Source organism: Rhinoraja longicauda, unplaced genomic scaffold (genome assembly GCF_053455715.1).
Source record: "Rhinoraja longicauda isolate Sanriku21f unplaced genomic scaffold, sRhiLon1.1 Scf000168, whole genome shotgun sequence".
Lineage (NCBI taxonomy): Eukaryota > Metazoa > Chordata > Chondrichthyes > Rajiformes > Arhynchobatidae > Rhinoraja > Rhinoraja longicauda.
The window spans coordinates 159431-179838 of record NW_027601386.1 but is presented as its reverse complement, the minus strand read 5'-3'; the positions used below and the strand labels follow the sequence as shown (position 1 = coordinate 179838).

Below are 20408 nucleotides of genomic sequence, written 5' to 3'. Positions count from 1 at the left end.
TGCGGCATCCCAGTAGTCACTGCCTGCCATTCTGAAAAGGACCCATTAATTCTTACTTTTTGCTTCCTGTCTGCCAAACAGTTCTCTATCCATGTCAATACCCTACCCCAATACCATGTGCTCCATTTTTCACAGCAATCTCTTGTGTGAGCCTTTGTCAAAGGTTTTTTGAAAGTCCAGATACACCACATCCACTGGCTCTCCCTTATCAATTCTACTTTTACAACCTTAAAAAACCCCAAAAGATTAGTCAAGCATGATTGCCCCTGAAAGTCCATGCTGACTTTGACCAATTCTGTCACTGCTGTCCAAATGCGTTGCTATAACATCTTTAATAATCGACTACAGCATCTTCCCCACTACTGATGTAAGGCTTACTGGTCTATTATTCCCCGTTTACCTTCTCCCTCCTTTCTTAAAAAGTGCAGTTACATTGACTACGCTTCAGTCCACAGGAACTGATCCAGAGTCGAGAGAACATTGGAAAATGATCACCAATGCATCCATGATTCGTAGGGCCACCTCCTTGATTACTCTGGGATGCAGACCATCAGGCCCTGGGGATTTATCTGCCTTCAGTCCCAACAGTTTACCTAACACCATTTCCTGAATAATGTGGATTCCCTTCAGTTCCTCCCACTAGATCCCCGGTCTCCTCGTATTTCTGGGAGGTTGTTTGTGTCTTCCTTAGTGAAGACAGAACCAAAGTACTCATTTAACTGTTCTGCCTTTTCCTTGTTTCCCATTATAAATTCACCTGTCTCTGAATGTAAAGGACTTACGTTTGTCTTCACTAATCTTTTCCTTTTTACATATCTAAAGAAGCTTTTAGTCAGTTTTTATATTCCCCGCTAGCTTTCTTTCATATTCTCCCCCCCCCCTTAATTAACCCCTTCGTCATCTGTTGAGTTCTAAATCGCTCCTAGTCCTCCAGTTTGCTGCTTCCTCTAGCCAATTTATATGCCTTTTCCCTTGGATTTAACACTATCCTTGATTTCCCTTGTTAGCCACGGTTGGGCCGCCTTCCCCATTTTATTTTTTCACCAGACAGGGATGAACAAATTTTGGAGTTCATCCATGCAGTCTTTAAATCTTTGCCATTGCATCTCCACCATCAACACTTGAAGTATAACTGGACCAACTGGACCTGTTGGGCCCAAACCTCTCCTGCATTGGTGCAGCCTCCTCTCCTCCCCCTCTCCCGTTCCCCTCTCCCCCTCACTCTTCCTTCCTCCCCCCATCCCCCTCCACCATCCCCCCTCCCAATCCTCCCCCTCCATCCTCCCCACTCCTCCACCCACCCTCCCCCTACCTCCTCCCCATCCCTCCCCACGCCCTCCTCCCCTCCCCATCCCCGCTCCATCCCCCTCCACCCCCCTCCCACTTCCCTCCCGCTCCCCTCCCCCTTCCCTTCCCCTCCCCCACAATCATCCCCCTCAAACCCCTTATCCTACCTCCTCCCCTCCCTCACTGCCCCCCTCCCTCCACCCCCATCACTACTTCTGCCACCTTTGACTTTCAAATTAACTTTTGTGTTTACGTTCAACGTGTATTTGTATCATAACAAATGTGTTCAATGTGGTTTGGATTGCACCCATAATGAAAAAACATTGTAAAGCATCTTCCCAAGTCGTATGCAATAGTGAAAGGAATGTGTTCACAATACAATAGATTTGTTTGTCTACGGTAAAACTAATAAAACCAACTTTGCAAATTAAATACCCAGTAATTCTTACATTAGTAATACATCTCACCATTCCAGCTCACTTGTGTTTGCCATGGCTTCTCCACTATCAACTATGAAAGGGTACAGTTTCACAGTTTAATTTATATTGTGTTACAACGTCTTCTCCCTGAGAGAAAGTGAGAAAAGAAGAATAAAAAAAAAGAGAAAAGAAGAAAGAGAGAGAATGAGCAGGAGAAGGAGGAGAAGAATAATGAGTGGTCAAGACTGAGCTGCTGGGAAGATGCCTTAGACAGCCAGGGTCTCTACTGAGTGGCGGGGCAAGCCTGAGATGCAAGGGCCTCTTCCTGCCCACGGACAACAAGGGGCTGTGCCAACACACAGAGGCAAAGATGAGGCACCAGGATAACCCAGAGACTGCCAGAGATCAAAACTTAGATTGATAAATTTCAGCATTGCCCAAAAAGGGTACAGTTTCAGGAACAGGTTCAACATCTGTGTCCCAGTTGCGAATATTGGAGTAAACAGACGGATCAGCATTAACCGAACACAACATCATGTGCTGTGACAGTGCCCTCTCCCTTGGATGTCAGTCTGATCCCTTTACCTGACAGACAGGTAATGGGTTTGATATTTGTTGGCCACTTGAAACCTGTCAGCCCATTCCCTATGAAAACTCAGGCATTCTAGCCTGAGGGGCAGACAAGAGAACTTGCATCCCCTGTCGCAGTTTTGAGAAAGTCTGAGTGACAGACCTGAGGCCATGAATGCTACCGTGTGGTCAACACTGGACTGCAGCGTAGACACCAGCGCCTGAGACTGAGAGGCCTCGGGCCAGCCTAAGATGCCAGACTATCTTCCTGCCCATAGACAATGAGGGATTGTGCTGACACACACTGAGGTAACGAATGGGCACCAGGATAATCCAGAGTAAACCATGTGAACTCACCCTACTGCGAGTGTCGGTGTGGTCACTGCCGAAGCCAGTGTCATCCCCTGACACCCTACTGGTGGGGAATGTGGGCAAGACCACACCGGCTACTTGAAAACTTCCATAAGAAAGTCAAATGGAAGAAGAAATTTAAATGAAGAAAAACTGGACATTAAATCATCTTGAGACTGAATGATGCCACAGTCTCTGCTGCTGAACAAGCGTACTGCCATGGGTGCACGGGTGTCAGGGTTTATGGGATGAAGGCAGGGGAATGGGGTTGAGAGGGGATAGATCAGCTACGATTGAATGGTGTAACCTCGATGGGCCGAATGGCCTTATTCTGCTCCAAGAACTTCACAGTATCTTCAGAGATCTCCAAGTATGTTTTCTTGCTTTCAGAGATACTTAATTAACCAACTAACTAGCCAATTGCTGCTGAAAATGTGAACAGAAAATGGTGAGAAACTGACAAAAGAAGAATTCTCTAAAGTCCTCCAGCAGCTCGTTCCATACACCCACCACCCTTTGTGTGACAAAGTTACCTCTCAAGTTCCCATTAAATCTTTCTCCCATCACCTTAAACCTTTGTCCTCTGGTTCATCATTTCCTTACTCTAGGCAAGAGACTCTGTACATCTATTCGAACTATTCCACTCATGATTTTGCGCACGCTCTAAGATCACCTCTCATTCCTCATTGACTGAATGTAGCCACCTAATCTATTAAAATTACTTCCAGCATTCCAAAATTCCTTCCATTTTTATATGTTCCTTATTACGATTGTCACATTACTACATGTTTTATGTCAACCCGCTCTTTGTGTCACACCCATATATTATCAAACATCTCTTTGGACACACCCATCAGTCATAGTTAACGTTACGCAAACATAAACTCAACATACCAAATACCAAACTAAATGACCGAGGACAGTCTCACAAAACATCTTCACTGGCACTGCCAGTTTAAAGCAGGTGAGTGACAAAGCTCTTAAACATATTTATTGTGGAATTATACTGTAATTTGGTTCTTATTGTTATGTTCAGCACGGCATAAAGATAAAGTACACTCACACGTTTGTTGCCTGAATCGCACCAGCCTTTATTTACCCAGCATTCCTGGCTCCAGGAAGACCCACTCATTAACATGGCACATGAATATGCATGAATACATTACACTGCTCTCCCTTTTTTTAAGTATTAAATCCAAGTACTCAGTTACAATTTTGGTGTTGTGATACTTGATTTAAATCAATACTTTTAACCATATTTACAAATTTAACCTAATTACTGGTTTGCGGTTTCTGCCTGATCGTTTAACAGTAACAGGTGCAACAGGCGTAACAGATGTACGTGTAGACTCAACTTTTAGCTTGTTTGGCTCTATGTTAGTACACTGACCTTGACTAGAGAAGTCTGTTTCTTTATCTGTACTCACTGAATTTTGTGTATCAACCACAATAGTCTTTTCTAACTCACTTTCAGATGAATACTCATGGATTAGGAATTCATGCTCAGTTTTTGGTTCATCTTTGGCTGGAATCATTTGATCCACATGAACACTTTTGATCTTGTCTCCAACATCCACTAAGTATCTTTTTGTTCCACACACTTCCACTATTTTCCCAACATCCCATTTGTCTCGACTGGACTTGTTGGGAGGACTGAGCACACGAACTTGCTCATCTGGCTTGAAGTTCCTCTCCTTTTTGTGGAAGTCAAAGTGGTGTTTTTGACTTAACTGTTTTTGCTCAACTCTTGAGGCCAAATTGGGTTGAACTAGGCTTAGGCGTATTCTTAACCTTCTCTTCATCAACAGTTCTGCAGGTGAATAACCCGTACTTGTGTGTGGTGTGGTTCTGTACTTCAGCAAGAAACTAGCCAAACGATGTTTCATGCTGAGCTTTGAACTACCCTGCAAAACCTGTTTCTTGAGAGCCTCTTTGACTACCATAACAGACCTATCGGCCGCCCCATTGGAGGCTGGATGGTATGGAGGAACAAGTGTGTGTTTTACCCCGTTACGCTGCATGAACTCTTTGAACTGTTCTGAACGAAACTGAGGTCCGTTATCAGAAACAAGTTCTTCTGGTAAACCATGACATGCAAAAATTGATCTCAACTCGTCTATGGTACGCTCAACAGTAGTGCTTGATCCCATATGCTTAGCCTCAATCCATTTGGAATGACTATCTACTAGTACCATTACCCTTTTCACAAAAGTCTACATGAACTCTCTGAAATGGTCTACTTGGCCATGACCAGGGTTGTAGTGGTGTTTTTGGTGGTTTACTCCGGCAATTTTGACACACACTACATTTGCTCACCAGTGACTCAATGTCACTGTCTATACCAGGCCAATATACAAAACTTCTGGCAATTGACTTCATGCTTACTATGCCAGGATGTTCGGCATGAAGTTCGTACATAATCTTGTTTCTTAAAGACTCTGGTACAACCACTCTGTAACCCCACTTTATGCATCCCTGCTCGCATGATAATTCATGGCGTCGATTATAGAAAGGCTTCAGTTCCGAGTTTGATCCACTCTCGATTTCAGTCCAACCATTCAATGTCTGTTCATAAACACTCTTCAGCACAGTGTCCTTCTCTGTTTCAGCTGCAATTTCTGTTGCAGTCACTGGAAAGTCTTCATCTACGACTTGCAGTGTGTAGATTGAGTTCTCGCTTCCCACATCAGAGTTCTCATGGGGCAATCGGGACAATGCATCTGCGACTGCGTTGCATTTGGAGCTTCTGTACTCCACCTTCTAGTCATACTGGGACAACAGAATTGCCCAGATTTTCGGGGAAGATTTCACACCATAGGGCAGCTTTGTGTATGAATACAAGCCCTTATGTGTGTTGATGGTCAAGCACTGCTGACTTTCTTTGTCAAAATTGAGTTGGGCATAAGCATGAGACAAATCCAGCTTAGTGAAGACTCTTGCTCCGCTAAGTTCTGCATACAGATCCTGCGAGGTTGGCAAAGGATACTGTTCGTCGTCAACAGCTTGGTTGATTGTGACTTTGTAGTCACCGCATAGTCGAACAGTTTTGTCAGCCTTGAGCACAGCCACAACTGGCGTTGTCCAGTTGCTCTGGTCTGTCTTCACAAGTGCTCCATTCCGCTCCAACTTGTTGAGTTCTTCCTCCACTTGTTGCTCCTCTATGGCGCACCCTCAAAAATCATCAATAAACTTCAATACATTCAAAACTCCGCTGCCCGTCTACTCACACACACCTCGATCCGTGACCATATCACCCCCGTCCTTTATAAACTCCACTGGCTCCCCATCCCCCAGAGAATCCAGTACAAAATCCTCCTCATAACCTACAAAGCCCTCCATAACCTGGCCCCATCCTACCTGACCGACCTCCTCCACAGGCACACTCCCACCTGCACCCTCCGCTCTGCCGCTGCCAATCTCCTATCCCCCCACATCCGGACTAAACTCAGATCCTGGGGGGACAGGGCTTTCTCCATCGCTGCTCCCACCCTATGGAACTCACTACCCCAAACCGTTAGAGACTCCCCCACACTCACCACATTCAAAACATCGCTGAAGTCTCACCTGTTCAGTACTGCCTTCAACCACTGAAGGTCACCTCACCTACTGTCTCCTTTCTCTGTTCATTTATTTATTTACTTATTTATCTATTTATTAATTTCCCTATGTTCTCAAAATCTCTGTAAAGCGTCTTTGAGTATATGAAAAGCGCTATATAAATAAAATGTATTATTATTATTATTATTATTATATGGTACCGGTCTTGGTCGACAATACACAGGCGTCACATCTTGCTGCAGTCGAATGTGTGCAGAGTATCCTGTTATTCCCGTGTAACTGTCAGCAAATATTTCAGCGTGTTTGCTTACGACATTTTCAAAACGTGATTTGGACACATCAATGCTGAAAATGTTCTTCCAGTCTAATTTTATTTTACTCAGCCAATCCTTTCCAAGGAGGGTTGGTTTATTTCTGTAGCTGGCCACTATGATGGGCAGTGTTACTGACTGTCCATTACACTGAACTTTACAATTCATTTGTCCGCACGTCTCCAAAGCTTCGCCGGAGTAGGTTCTCAGCTTGACCTTACTCTCGGACAATGGTGTCTGTGAGAACTTTGTTTCGTACAGGTCTTTGCTCATGACCGAACAGTCTGCTGCCGTGTCAATGCACATAGTTGTAGGCTTATTGACATCAGTTGCATGAATGATGTACAACCCAAGTTCATTGTCATCCGGGTTCATCTCTAAGTTGTGAACTCTTTTCTGGTGTTGTGTGTTTCCCACTTTAAGCTTGGCCCGACATGCTGAGGCGATATGGCCTTTCTTCTGGCAGTTATAGCACTTAGCTGTTTTGAATTGACAGGATTGGGATGGGTGATTACCGTTGCAACGATAACAACTGGCTGCACTCGGCTCCCCGCCATATTTCGGTTTCAGTTTGGCCCCTTTTGGATTGGCCATAGGCGCTGCTTTGTGTGTATACACGGCCACTGCAGTATGTGGTGAACGAAACTCGCGAGCATTCTTTGATGCCATCTCCATTGTAGTAGCAATCTTGCATGCTATCTCAAATGTAAGATCAGGAGTGCTCATGAGACTGGACTGAATTCGTTCGCCCACTAGACCACAAACAAATCTGTCGCGTAGTGCGCGTTCAAGAAAGGTTCCAAAGTTACAGTGCAACGTTAAGTTTTTCAAGGCAACAATGTACTCACTGATTGTCTCGTTTTGCTTCTGGTTTCTTGTGCCGAATTTGTAGCTTTCTGCAATTTCCAGAGGCTCTGGGTTGAAGTGCTCCTCCAACTTCTTTGTAATGTCACTGAAAGGCACATCTTTTGCCTTTATGGGCGCAAGGATATTCACGAGTGTGCCGTACACTTCAGTTCCGATCTCCGTGAGCAGAATCGCTTTCATGCGTTCACGAACGGCCTTGTTTGTTGCAGCCACTACCTCTCCTTCACCACTGGTCTCTGTGATGTTGTTTGCCATGAAGAACATGTTTGCTCTCTCCATATAGGAGCTGAACGGCTCTCTACTTTTGTCGAAGATGCCCAGGCTTCCGATGTAGCCCGTGGTCGCCGCCATTTTGTCCCTCTCCCTTTTGTTTACACAAAGGAACGAGGAGAGTTTTTTTTCTTGCTCAAGCTCAGAATTCCTGCCTGTTCTGGTGTAGCAAAGCACCTAAAACTTAGCAGTACAAAAGCTATGCAAAACAAACTCAGTCTCCTCCACAATCCCATCCTCGTCGCCAATTTTGTTATGTTCAGCATGGCATAAAGATAAAGTACACTCACACGTTTGTTGCCTGAATCGCACCAGCCTTTATTTACCCAGCATTCCCGGCTCCAGGAAAACCCACTCATTAACATGGCACATGAATATGCATGAATACATTACACTTATGTTGGGAAAAAGTGTTTTATTTCTCATGTTTTCAGGTTCTGTTAATATCTTCAATTGGAAAGTGATCTGTGGAAAAATATAACAATGGAATGTCTAGAAATCCCCCAGTTGTCAAACATTTAAGTCCCCTTCCCATTCCCACACTGACCTTTCTGTCTTGGGCTTCTTCCACTGTGAGAGTGAGGTCACACACAAATTGGAGGAACAACATCTCTGATTTCCCTTGGGCAGCTTGCAACTCAGCGGTATGAATATCAATGTTTTGTCTAATTTCAAGTGATCCTTGAATTCCCTCTCTCTCCACTACCTCTCCCACCCTAGTTGTCCTGCCAGTTTTACTGTTCGTATCCCTTTGTTATCTCCTCTTCCATAGCCAACACTGGACCATTGTGGTTTACACCGTAACTAGCTTATCAGTGCCGGCTCAATTATTCTGCACCTTTGCATACCTCGTTTCCCTCTCCACTAACTCTCAGTCTGAAGAAGGGGCTCGACCCGATATGTCACCTATTTCTTTTCCCAGAGCTGCTGTTTTACCTACTGAGTTAATCCAGCATTTTGTGTCTCTCTGCTGCTTGCAACATTCCTTGGTAGTTTATAAATGTCTCATCCTGTATTCTTGATTTCACTGACCACCCGAGATAATCAATCAGCAAAATTTGTATCTGTACTATCATTTTCATTGAAGATAGACAGAAAAATGCTGAAGTAACTCAGTGGGACATGCTGCATCTCTGGAGGGAAGGAATGGGTGACATTTTGGCTCGAGACCCTTTTTCAGAGTCAAGAAGGGGTTCGTCTGAGGAAGGATTGGAGAAGCGTCTCAACCCAAAACCAGGCTGAGATCAACCATGGTCCAAACTTGAAATAGAGAAATTACACTCTGCCAAATGGAATACTATTGGAGATAGAAGCAAACTCTAGACAGCTGGAGTTAATGATGGACTTTGAACAGATTAAGATGCTTAAGATAGTATTGTCGATGTGGGAGTGGCTAAGATCATTTTGGAGCATAGAATTCTGGTCATACACTGTGGAAACGGCCCTCCGGCCCAACTTGCCCCCACCAACCAACATGTCCCATCTACACTAGTCCCACCTGCATGCATTTGACCAACCAAAACCCAATTACTCATGAGAGGAATAGATCGGGTAGATGCACAGAGTCCCTTGCCAAGAGTAGGTGAATCGAGGACCAGAGGGCATACTGTAGGTTTAAGGTGAAGGGGAAATGGTATAATAGGAATCTGAGGGGTAACTTTTTCACACAAAGGGTGGTGGGTGTGTGGAACAAGCTGTCAGCGGAGGTAGTTGAGGCGGGGATTATCCAAATGTTTATGAAGGAGTTGGACAGGTACATGGATAGGACAGGTTTGCAGTGATATGGACCAAATGCAGGCGGGTGGGAATAGTGTAGCTGGAACTTAATGGCTGGTGTGGTCGTTAGGCCGAAGGGCCTGTTTCCACACTGTATCACTTTATAACTCTATGACTCGATAAACCTCATCATCACATCAAGGACAATGTTTATGTTTTTGATGCCAGCTCTCAGACAATACCTCTCAGCACCCTCCACACCATTGGGGAATGTCTAACCATTGTTGCTGTTCTTGTATCTACAGTCAATCCTCCCTCCACTCCTCCAGGCTCAATATGCACAGCTTGTGTCTACCTACTGCCCAAGTCCACAAACAGGACTACCTGTTGTTTTAGCCTCTTGCTGGATCACTAAATATAATTTCTAACTTAGCAACCCATCTACATTCATGTCTTGGTCATTTATATGTAGATGTCCCAGCACAGATCTCTGTGGAACTCCACTGATCACAGACCACCAGCCAGAATATCTACCTTCCACCACAACTCTCTGAAATCCCAGTTCTGAATCCATTAGCCCAAGTCACTGGGAATCCCGTACATCTTATTGTTCTGGATGAGCCAACCATGAGGGACCTTATCAAAAGCTGCACAAAAATCCATGTGTACACCATGTACACCTTCATCAATCTCCTTCAGCCGTTCCTCAAAAAATTCAATTGTTATTAACACACAACTGGTCATGTACTGGCTATCTCTAATTAACCCATTCTCTTCCAAACAGGAGTAACCCTGTCTCAAAAGAATTCTCTCATAGTTTTCCAACCATTGACATGAGGCTTACTGGCCAATAGTTCTCTGGTTTCTCTCTACTTCCATTCTTAAACAAAGCAACAACATTGGCCACTCCCCAGTCCTCTGGGTCCTTGCCTGTGGCTGGAGAAGAACTGCAGCAGGATGATATCATAATTCCAAGCACAGATCCAGTTCTAAGTTCATCAGTTTTACCCATAATACTCCTTGCATTGAAGTAAACACACTTCATCCCTTTATTATCCCATATTAATGAACCTCTCCTTGCCTGTCCTTTATTCAGACTAGCGTGTCGTTACATCTACTTTCCCATCAGCCCTTCCATTTGTTAACTGCTGCTCTGGTATTGGAATTGTCATTGCCATTTATTTATTTTCAATGCACAACTCAACTATTGTGATTTATGAAGGTATAACTGATGATGTACTTTCCACCCATAATAAAAAATGAGTAAAAGAAACCAGAAAATGTTAGAGTCACTCGTTTAACAAAAGATCATAAGTGAAGGGAACAGAATTAGGCCATTCAGCCTATCATGTCTACTCCGCCATTCAACCATGGCTAATCTATCTCTGTGCCTTCTCCCCATAACCTCTGATGCCTGTACTAATCAAGAATCTATCCATCAAAAAGAAAGATAAATAATGATACTGAAGCATTCAAGTAAATTTTGGAGCCACAAAAGAAATCAGACTTCTAATTGCTTGGCAATTGTTGTCTTTTGAAGTTTCAGATTTCACAGCATGCTCCAATCCAAAGCTATCAAAAAAACACCAGGCCTCTCCACCCTCTGTGAATAACACTTTTTAATTTCATCTCCAATCAATCTAATAATTACCATAAATGTGGAATCTCTGGTATTTGATTCTAAATGCTAAGGGAAATAGTTGTTCCCATGTTAATGGTATTAATATTCAAAAGACCCAATGTTATTTCACAGGAGCTTTTTCAGAACACCCTCAGGCCACGTCATGATTTCAATGCATCAGTTATATTTCCTTATCATCACATTTGGAGTTTGTGTCCTGCTATATGCACATTGATATATGGAAAGGGATTCAGTGGCAACTTGAGCCAGTATCCAGAGCCTAATTACAGACTCATCCCGTTGCTCTCCTCAGTGAAGAATGTTGTCCTTCTACCTTTAAACACTACCGAACTGTTTGATGATACTTCGTTGAAATTCTGGTATCAAAAGGTAACCAATAAGAAGTGTGATGTTGTAGTGGGCCAAGTAGGCCAAAATAACGACAAGTAGGCAAGGTTAACGAAGGCGTGTTTACTGTATCTCTGGAACTCCAAAAGGGGATGAGAGTCATGCGGTCCTTGACCTTTATACTCCCGGCCGAAGTCCGCCTCCTTGGCTCGACCCATTCCCGTGCCGAGGGGTCGTGAGTGGTATGGCCCGACCCTCGGGAGCCGCCACAGGACCCCCCCCCAGAACCAGAGGCACGAAGCGCACCGGTGGTCGCACTAGTCGACCGAACCGTGTACGGTACCCGTCCGACGGGGGGTCTGGCGGGGGCTCAGCTGAAGGGACAACCGGGGGGGGCTGGCGGGGGCACTGCTGGAGGGACAAACGGGGGCGGAGAAGGGGGTTCAAATACCGGTCGAGATGAGGGGATCGGCGGGTGCGGTGTTGGAGGCACTTGTAAAGGGGGGCGCCCGCGCGGCCGAGGCTGTGCAACCCGCACCGGCTGGTCAATGTCCAAGTGCGCTGGCTTGAGGCGATTAATTGACACGGCCTCCGGTCGGCCCCCCATGTCCAACACAAAAGTTGTCTCACCGTGCTTCAGCACCTTGAAAGGGCCCTCATAAGGTCTCTGAAGCTGTGCTCGATGGGCGTCGCGGCGGAGAAAAACGTAGGCACAATCTCGAAGGGCCAATGGGACGTGCGGGTGGAACGTCCCATGGTGAGACGTAGGGACGGGTGCCAGTTTTCCCACTCGCTCACGAAGGCGCTGTAGGGTGGACGAGGACGGTTCCTGCTGCCCCGGCGATGAGGGCACGAACTCCCCGGGCACGGTGAGCGGCGACCCGTAGACGAGCTCGGCTGATGACGTTGCGAGGTCCTCCTTGGGTGCCGTCCGGATGCCTAATAAGACCCACGGCAGTGCGTCCATCCAATCGGGGCCGGAGAGTCGTGCCTTCAACGCAGCCTTGAGCTGCCGGTGGAACCTCTCCACCAGGCCGTTAGCCTGCGGATGGTAGGCCGTGGTGTGGTGAAGCCGAACCCCTAACAGGTCAGCCATGGCTGACCACAACTCAGAGGTGAACTGTGGTCCCCGGTCTGATGTAAGGTCCACCGGCACCCCAAAGCGTGCGATCCAATTTGCAGCCAACGCTCGAGCACACGTGGCCGTGGACGTGTCGGTCAATGGTATGGCCTCTGGCCACCGGGTGAACCTGTCAACCACCGTGAGGAGGTGAGTAATGCCCCTCGAAGTCGGGAGGGGACCCACAATGTCCACGTGCAGGTGGTCAAATCGGCGGTTTGGCAGACCGATTTGCTGGAGAGGCGCCCGGACGTGGCGCTGGATCTTCGCCGTCTGGCACGCGACGCAGGTGCGGGCCCAATTGCCAACCTGCTTGCGGAGACCGTGCCACATGAACCGTGTGGCCACCAGTGCGACTGTCGTCCGGATGGATGGGTGAGCCAACCCGTGGATTACATCGAAAATCCGCCTGCGCCAGTCAGCAGGCACGATGGGGCGTGGTTGGCCCAATGACACGTCGCACAAAATTGTCGCTCCTTTGGGGCCGAGAGGGACATCCTCAAGGCGGAGGCCGGAGATGGCAGTCCGGTAGGCGGGTATCTCGTCGTCCACCAGTTGAGCCACCGCCAGGGCTGAATAGTCAATGCCAGGCGCCACATCCAAAACCACCTCGACGGTGGGGCGCGACAACGCGTCGGCCACCCGGTTTTCTTTCCCCTCCACGAAACGGATGGAGGTTGACAGGTTCACCCGGTGGCCAGAGGCCATACCATTGACCGACAGAAATTGCCTCGATAGCCGGTGTAGCGCCCTCGGACAGCGAGGCGAAGGCTGAGCCCCATGTCTTGTCCATTTTTCTATAATGGACCGTTCGGGGTCACCAATGTAGTGGGCCAAGTAGGCCAAAATAACGACAAGTAGGCAAGGTTAACGAAGGCGTGTTTACTGTATCTCTGGAACTCCAAAAGGGGATGAGAGTCATGCGGTCCTTGACCTTTATACTCCCAGCTGAAGTCCACCTCCTTGGCTCGAGCCGCCACAATGTGTTACATTTTGGGTGGTCAAACCAGAGTAGGACTTTCTCAGTGAATTTTAGGGCCCTGGGGAAGGCTGTAGAATAGCGGGAGCTAGGAGTACAAGTACATAATTCACTGAAAGTAACATCATATGTGGACAGGGTGGTGAAGAAGGCTTTAGACATAAAGATAGACACAAAATGCTGTAGTAACTCAGTGGGTCAGGCAGCATCTCTGGAGAAAAGGAATAGGTGCCATTTTGGGTCGAGACCGTTCTTCAGACTGAGAGTTGGGGAGAGAGTAACTAGAGGGATGAAAAAGTTCAAAACAAATTTGAGGCGGCACCAATGACCAAGCAAAAGTGGAGTCAATAGACAATAGACAATAGGTGCAGGAGTAGGCCATTCGGCCCTTCGAACCAGCACCGCCATTCAATGTGATCATGGCTGATCATTCTCAATCAGTACCCGGTTCCTGCCTTCTCCCCATACCCCCTGACTCCGCTATCCTTAAGAGCTCTATCTAGCTCTCTCTTGAATGCATTCATAGAATTGGCCTCCAATGCCTTCTGAGGCAGAGAATTCCACAGATTCACAACTCTCCGACTGAAAACGTTTTTCCTCTTCTCCATTCTAAATGGCCTACCCCTTATTCTTAAACTGTGGCACCTTGTTCTGGAATCCCCCAACATTGGGAACATGTTTCCTGCCTCTAACGTGTCCAACCCTTTAATAATCTTATACGTTTCGATAAGATCCCCTCTCATCCTTCTAAATTCCAGTGTATACAAGCCTAGTCGCTCCAATCTTTCAACATATGACAGTCCCGCCATTCCGGGAATTATCCTAGTAAACCTACACTGCACGCCATCAATAGCAAGAATACCCTTCCTCAAATTTGGAGACCAAAACTGCACACAGTACTCCAGGTGCGGTCTCACTAGGGCCCTGTACAACTGCAGAAGGACCTCTTTGCTCCTATACTCAACTCCTCTTGTTATGAAAGCCAACATTCCATTGGCTTTCTTCACTGCCTGCTGTACCTGCATGCTTCCTTTCAGTGTCTGATGTACTAGGACACCCAGATCTCGTTGTACGTCCCCTTTTCCTAACTTGACACCATTCAGATAATACTCTGCCTTCCTATTCTTACCACCAAAGTGGATAACCTCACACTTATCTGCATTAAACACACACACATTAAACTGCATCTGCCATGCATCCACCCAACCTGTCCAAGTCACCCTGCAATCTCATAGCATCTTCCTCACAGTTTACACTGCCACCCAGCATTGTATCTTCTGCAAATTTGCTAATGGTACTTTTAATCCCTTCATCCAAGTCATTGATGTATATTGTAAATAGCTGCGATCCCAGCACCGAGCCTTGCGGCACCCCACTAGTCACTGCCTGTCATTCTAAAAGGAACCCATTTATCCCCACTCTTTGCTTTCTGTCTGTCAATCAATTTTCTATCCATGTCAGTACCCTACCTCTAATACCATGTTCTCTAATTTTGCCCACCAATCTCCTATGTGGGACCTTGTCGAAGGCTTTCTGAAAGTCGAGGTACACCACATCCACCGGCTCTCCCCTGTGAATTTTTCTAGTTACATCCTCAAAAAATTCCAGTAGATTAGTCAATTCCAGTTGATTTAACCTTCGTAAATCCATACTGACTCGGAACGATCCTGTTACTGCTATCCAAATGCTCCGTAATTTCGTCTTTTATAATTGACTCCAGCATCTTCCCCACCACTGATGTCAGACTAACTGGTCTATAATTTCCCGTTTTCTCTCTCCCTCCTTTCTTAAAAAGTGGGATAACATTAGCTACCCTCCAATCCACAGGAACTGACCCTGAATCTATAGAACTTTGGAAAATGATCACCAATGCGTCCACAATTTCTAGAGCCACCTCTTTGATAATGACTGGACATACTGGCCCACATCAGTGAAATCATTAAGTATAGGATGTTGATGATGGTGCAGTTGCACAAGAAGTTGGTGAGGCTCCACCTGGAGTTTTGTGTTTTGTTTTGATCACCCAGGAAAGATTCCATTAAGTTTGATGAGTGAAGAAAAGCTTTACCATGATATTAACCAGGACTAAATTATAGGAAGAGATTGAACAGGCTAGGAATTTGTTCTTGAAGACTGAAGGGTTCATCTTATAGATGTGTCTAATGTCGTTAAGGACATGGATCAGGTGAAAAGGATCATGAGGCCTGATTTTACACACAGTGAATGGTCTGTTTATGGAATGAGCTGGAGGAAGTGCTTGAGGCAGCTACTGTGGCAGCACTTAAAAGACATTTGGACATGTACATGATAGGAAGGGTGTGCTTTGACTATTTTCTTCCTGGGAGTAAGTTGACTCAGTCTATCTGAAATTTGAGTCCAAGTCCGGTCTCCCTGAAGGAGGAAGAATGAACGCACTAAATGGAGTGCAGTAAAGTTGCACCAGGTTGATTCCTTGCATGGCAGGTTTGTTGTATAACAGAGATTGAGCCTCTTGGGCCAGTGCACACCTAAGATTAGACAACACACGTTATCACCTTGAAATGTCCAATATTTGTAAGGTGCTTGACAGGGTAAATACTGAGATGGTGTATCCTTTGACTATGTGTCCATATTAAGGGGATGACTATCTCCAAATAGGACTTTGGCCATTCAGGATAATTGAGGAGGATCTTCTCTCAGTCACAGGGTGGTGTGGTGAATCTTTGGGATTTTCTGCCAAATAAGTCAGTGAATGTTTAATAGTTGGACATCTATAAAGCATGAATTAATAGATTTTTAAATATTTGCTGCTGCAATATCCGATGTTTAAATTAGGTATTAATGACCACGGTTTTGGCTGGATTTTAAGGAAGTTATGTTTTTAAGGAAGTTATCAGTTGTAGTGGTTTTGATTTATAGCGAGAGGCTGGATAGGCGGTATATTTCTTCATTTGTGTATAGGAGGCTGAGGAATGCCATTCCCTCAATAGCAATAATGTCCTTCTTCAAATCAGGAGACCAAAATTGCACTCCAGGTGCAGTCTCACCAGGGCCCTGTATAACAGCAGTAGGACCTCCTTGCTCCTAAACTCAAATCCTCTTGCAATGAAGGCTAACATGCCATTAGCTTTCTTCACTGCCTGCTGTACCTACATGCTTACTTTCAGTGACTGTTGTACAAGCATACCCTCGTCTCGTTGCACCTCCCCTTTTCCTAGTTCCGTTAGCCCTAAGAGCTATATCTAATTCTCTCTTGAAAACATTAGACGGGCATCAGACATGAGATGTGGCAAGAATAGACCATTCAGCCCCTCCTCCTCACCAGGATCATGCCTGACAATTTACTCCAGTCATACTTTACTGCAGAAAGATGAGGACCCAAAGATGTATCAATCTATCACACAAAGGAGTGTAATAAGTTGATGAGATGGAACCTCATTGTTAGTGCGAAATAATGCAGCTGTTAAGTGGCAGTGGAACTAATTTGTCTGTGCAACTTGGTGCGGATATTGTCAAGTCTGAGTAATATTGTATATTCTGATGTACTGGGACATGCCCAGCAACGCAGACTATACAGATAAAGGAAAAATGTGTCAGAGGATCTGCAGATGCTGGTTTAAACCAAAGATAAACACAAAAAGAGGAAGAAGTTTGGACTTTATTGCCTTCCAACACAGTGAGGAATGTGGGGAATTCACTATGGTGGATGTTTATGTTAACTTTTATGTAGCTGTGTTTCTTGTTGCTTTTTTCTAGTATGTCTGTATGGTAATTCAAGTTTCACTGTAGCTTAATTGGTACAGGTGACAATAAATGGACCTTTGAAAAGCTGGAGTAACAAAAGTTGTGCATGTATGGCTGGTCCAGCAGTCTGAAGAAGGGTCTTGACCCGAAACATCACCCATCCTTCCTTCCAGAGATGCTGCCTGTCCCGCTGAGTTACTCCAGATTTTGTGTCTATCTTCAAATAAAGGAAAAGGAAGATAGGGATGGATGGCAACAATGGCCAGTCCTGATTACTACAGTCCAATGAGTATTACATCAGTGGTAATCTAGATATTGGAGAAAAAAAAAAGAATGAACATCATTTATCATTTGGAAAGTTAGGAATTGATTGGGTGTAAGCAGCATATGTGAAAAATTCTTGCACTAATTTGACAGGATTTTATTGAAGAGGGGGCTAAGTAAATGATGGGGCATTGAAATAGATGATGTCTGCATTGCGTTTAGTAAGGCTTTGACAAAGTTGTGCATGGTCAGCTGGTCCAAAAGGTTTAAGCCGTGGGATCTAGGGAAGCTGGCTAATTGGATCCAAAATTGGCTTAGTAATGGAAGACAGAAGGTGGCCCGTGGTGTTCCATAAGACTCACTGCTGCTTATGTTCAATTTTATTTAATGTTTATAATTTATATTAATGACCACTACGTTAGCTGGTTTGGAGTATTTTAGTCAAAACGATAACTGCAAATGCAGCAAAAAAAGATTTTTGAAGAAGTTACTAGAAGTTTTGAATTCAAAGGAGAGGCTGAATAGGCTGTGTCTTTCTTCACTTGTGTATTGGAGGCCAAGGCGTGACTTTATAGAAGTTTATTAAATCTCAAGATACAAAGATAAGGTAATTAACCAGGGAAGGGCAGTCTAAAACTATCGGCATAGGTTTCAGCTGAGAGGGGGAAGGTTTAAAAGGGACCCGAGGGGCAAACTATTCATACAGGGGACGATGCATCACTGGAGTAAATGGGATTGATTTTCACCCTGAGACTAGTTGCTATCTGGAATGTAAGCGTGATGGAGGCAGGTACTTTCACAATATTTACAAAGCATCTTGGTAAGCACATAAATCACCACGGAATTATTGTAGATAAATGGGGCTAGTATCAATGAGTGCAGTGATCAGGTACATGTAACAGACCGAATAAATTGCTTTTACCTTTATAACTGGATGACTCTTTTTTCATGAACAAAGATGTAGAGAGGAGAAAGTTGTTTCTCAAGGAGTGGACCTGCCAGATTAACATGAATTAAAGGATGGGTAGTGGGTTTATGGTGTGATTTATTGGAGCAGCAGTGTTTTGTAATGTGGGATTGTGTGGAGCAGTCAATTCACAAGCTCCCTTTGAACGGATTGTAGTGTCTTTAAGTAGGAAGGAATTGCAGATGCTGGTTTAAACTGAAGATAGACACCAAATCCTGGAGTAACTCAGCAGGGCAGACAGCATCTCTGGAGAGAAGGAATGGGTGACGTTTCATTCGAGACCCTTTTCAGACTGGTGCCTTTGTGCCTTGACTACAGCCACTGGAAGGTGACCTCCATGGTGAATGAGCTGTGGCTTCAGGAAGAGACACAAAGACTGGGAAAGAGGATGATTAGAAAGACTTGAAATTAAGATAATGTTTCTTTCTCTGTTTTATCACAGGTGGATCCAAAAAAGGAGAAGTATTGGCTCCATGTGTTTGCTGACGGCTGCAGATTGGCACTGCTGTGGAAGTACGGGGGCATCTACCTGGACAGTGACATTATATCAATGAAGCCGTTGCCCTTTGGCAACTTTACATGTCCACAGAGCTCACATATAATCAGTAACGGGGCAATGGGTTTCCATCACAGGCACCACCCTTTTCTAAGGAATTGCATGGAAGATTTTGTGGCCAAATACATTGGAGATGTTTGGGGTCAGCAAGGTCCTGGACTGATTACCCGTGTGCTGAAGAAATGGTGTCAGAAGAAGCACCTAGGTCCCTTCATTGGCAAAGAATGCAATGGCATCTCTTTATGGATTATAAATCGATTCTACCCCATCACATTTCCATCTTGGAGGAAGTACTTTGCTCCCTGGAAAAATAAAAGCATGGAGCAGACCTTTTCAGCCACATATGGCGCACATGTTTGGAATTCTATGAATTCCAATAACGCAAAGAAAATAGTTGCTGGAAGTGGATCATTAATTGAACGTTTATTCGAGTTATATTGTCCAACTACATACAGATATTTAATTCAATTCAAGAACAGTTCAATGATTTAGACCCTGATATTGTGGAATGTGTGGTAGAATTAAATTCACGGGTGTTCAAAAGTCATAGTATGAAGTGTGCATAAAACAATGAAACATTGAATGTTAAACTTTTTTATCTGACAGCTGCCTCTGATCTGGATACACTACAATTCCCTTGTGTAATTTGAATTAGAATCAAACACCAATTTCTGACCCCCACCCCGGTTTGTGTGATGTATCTCTGCACCTAGGGACGTTGGCATTGAACCTGCAGCAGCTGTTGTAGGCACCTCACTGTAGAGTAGGGTCTCAACCCGAAATGTCACCCACTCCTCTGCGGAGATGCTGCTTATCCCGCTGAGTTACTCTAGCATTTTTTGTCTATCTTCGGTGCAAACCAGCATCTGCATTTCCTTCCAACACAGATATATCCTGTCAGGTCTCTTTCTGAGGGGAGTGGGAGATGGGAAGCATAAAATGATTAAGTTATTTGAGTGGGTGGAAAAAGATGATAGAATTTTCATCAGCTTAACCCTGGGGACTGTGGGTCCCATCAACGTGGTTCGGACACACACAGTGATAAAGCATGTGTGATGGTGCCAATCCTCAATCACTGATCTTTGTAACCCTGTCACAGCAAACTGGTGCAGTTGTGGGACTGTGGCATGTATAATTAGGCCAATCTATTCTATTTGTTCCTGAGCTTTAGTTGATAGAGACAAGGCCACGATAACTGTGTTGAGCAGGTGCTGGCAATTCTCATGTTAGGAATGCTGAGTACTTCCTCAATTCCACTGTAATTTTTGTCTGTAATCTCAATGCATTTCTCTTCGGTAAAGGCAATTTTCATGATCAATTAAAAAATATAAACTGAATGGTTTTCAGAGAAATTTGATGTTTCGCTTCATTTTTTTCCCTTATCAATACGTGATTAAAATTAGTTGTGTGCTTGATGGGAAGGGGGAAAGTTTTGACTTTACATGGTATAGTTGGTTTACTCAATGCTAATACATCAGGGA

At 44.9% G+C, this 20408-nt stretch overlaps 1 protein-coding gene across 1 annotated transcript; it reads left to right on the top strand.

Moving 5' to 3' along the window:
- The first annotated feature begins 2592 nt into the window (after positions 1-2592).
- On the top strand, positions 2593-19419 carry LOC144590339 (alpha-1,4-N-acetylglucosaminyltransferase-like). Its single transcript, XM_078395024.1, has 3 exons — positions 2593-2703; positions 11217-11360; positions 18814-19419. Exons 1-3 carry the CDS (start codon positions 2593-2595, stop codon positions 19417-19419), a joined length of 861 nt encoding a protein of 286 aa, XP_078251150.1.
- The last annotated feature ends 989 nt before the right edge of the window (positions 19420-20408 follow it).

Excerpts from the sequence above, each read along its gene's own strand:
- LOC144590339 (XM_078395024.1), top strand. The coding sequence starts at position 2,593 with ATGGGCACCAGGATAATCCAGAGTAAACCATGTGAACTCACCCTACTG. Across the intron at positions 2,704-11,216 it reads ACACCCTACTGGTGGGGAAT|GGATTCAGTGGCAACTTGAG; the intron begins GTGGGCAAGACC and ends ATATATGGAAAG. Across the intron at positions 11,361-18,813 it reads TGAAATTCTGGTATCAAAAG|GTGGATCCAAAAAAGGAGAA; the intron begins GTAACCAATAAG and ends GTTTTATCACAG.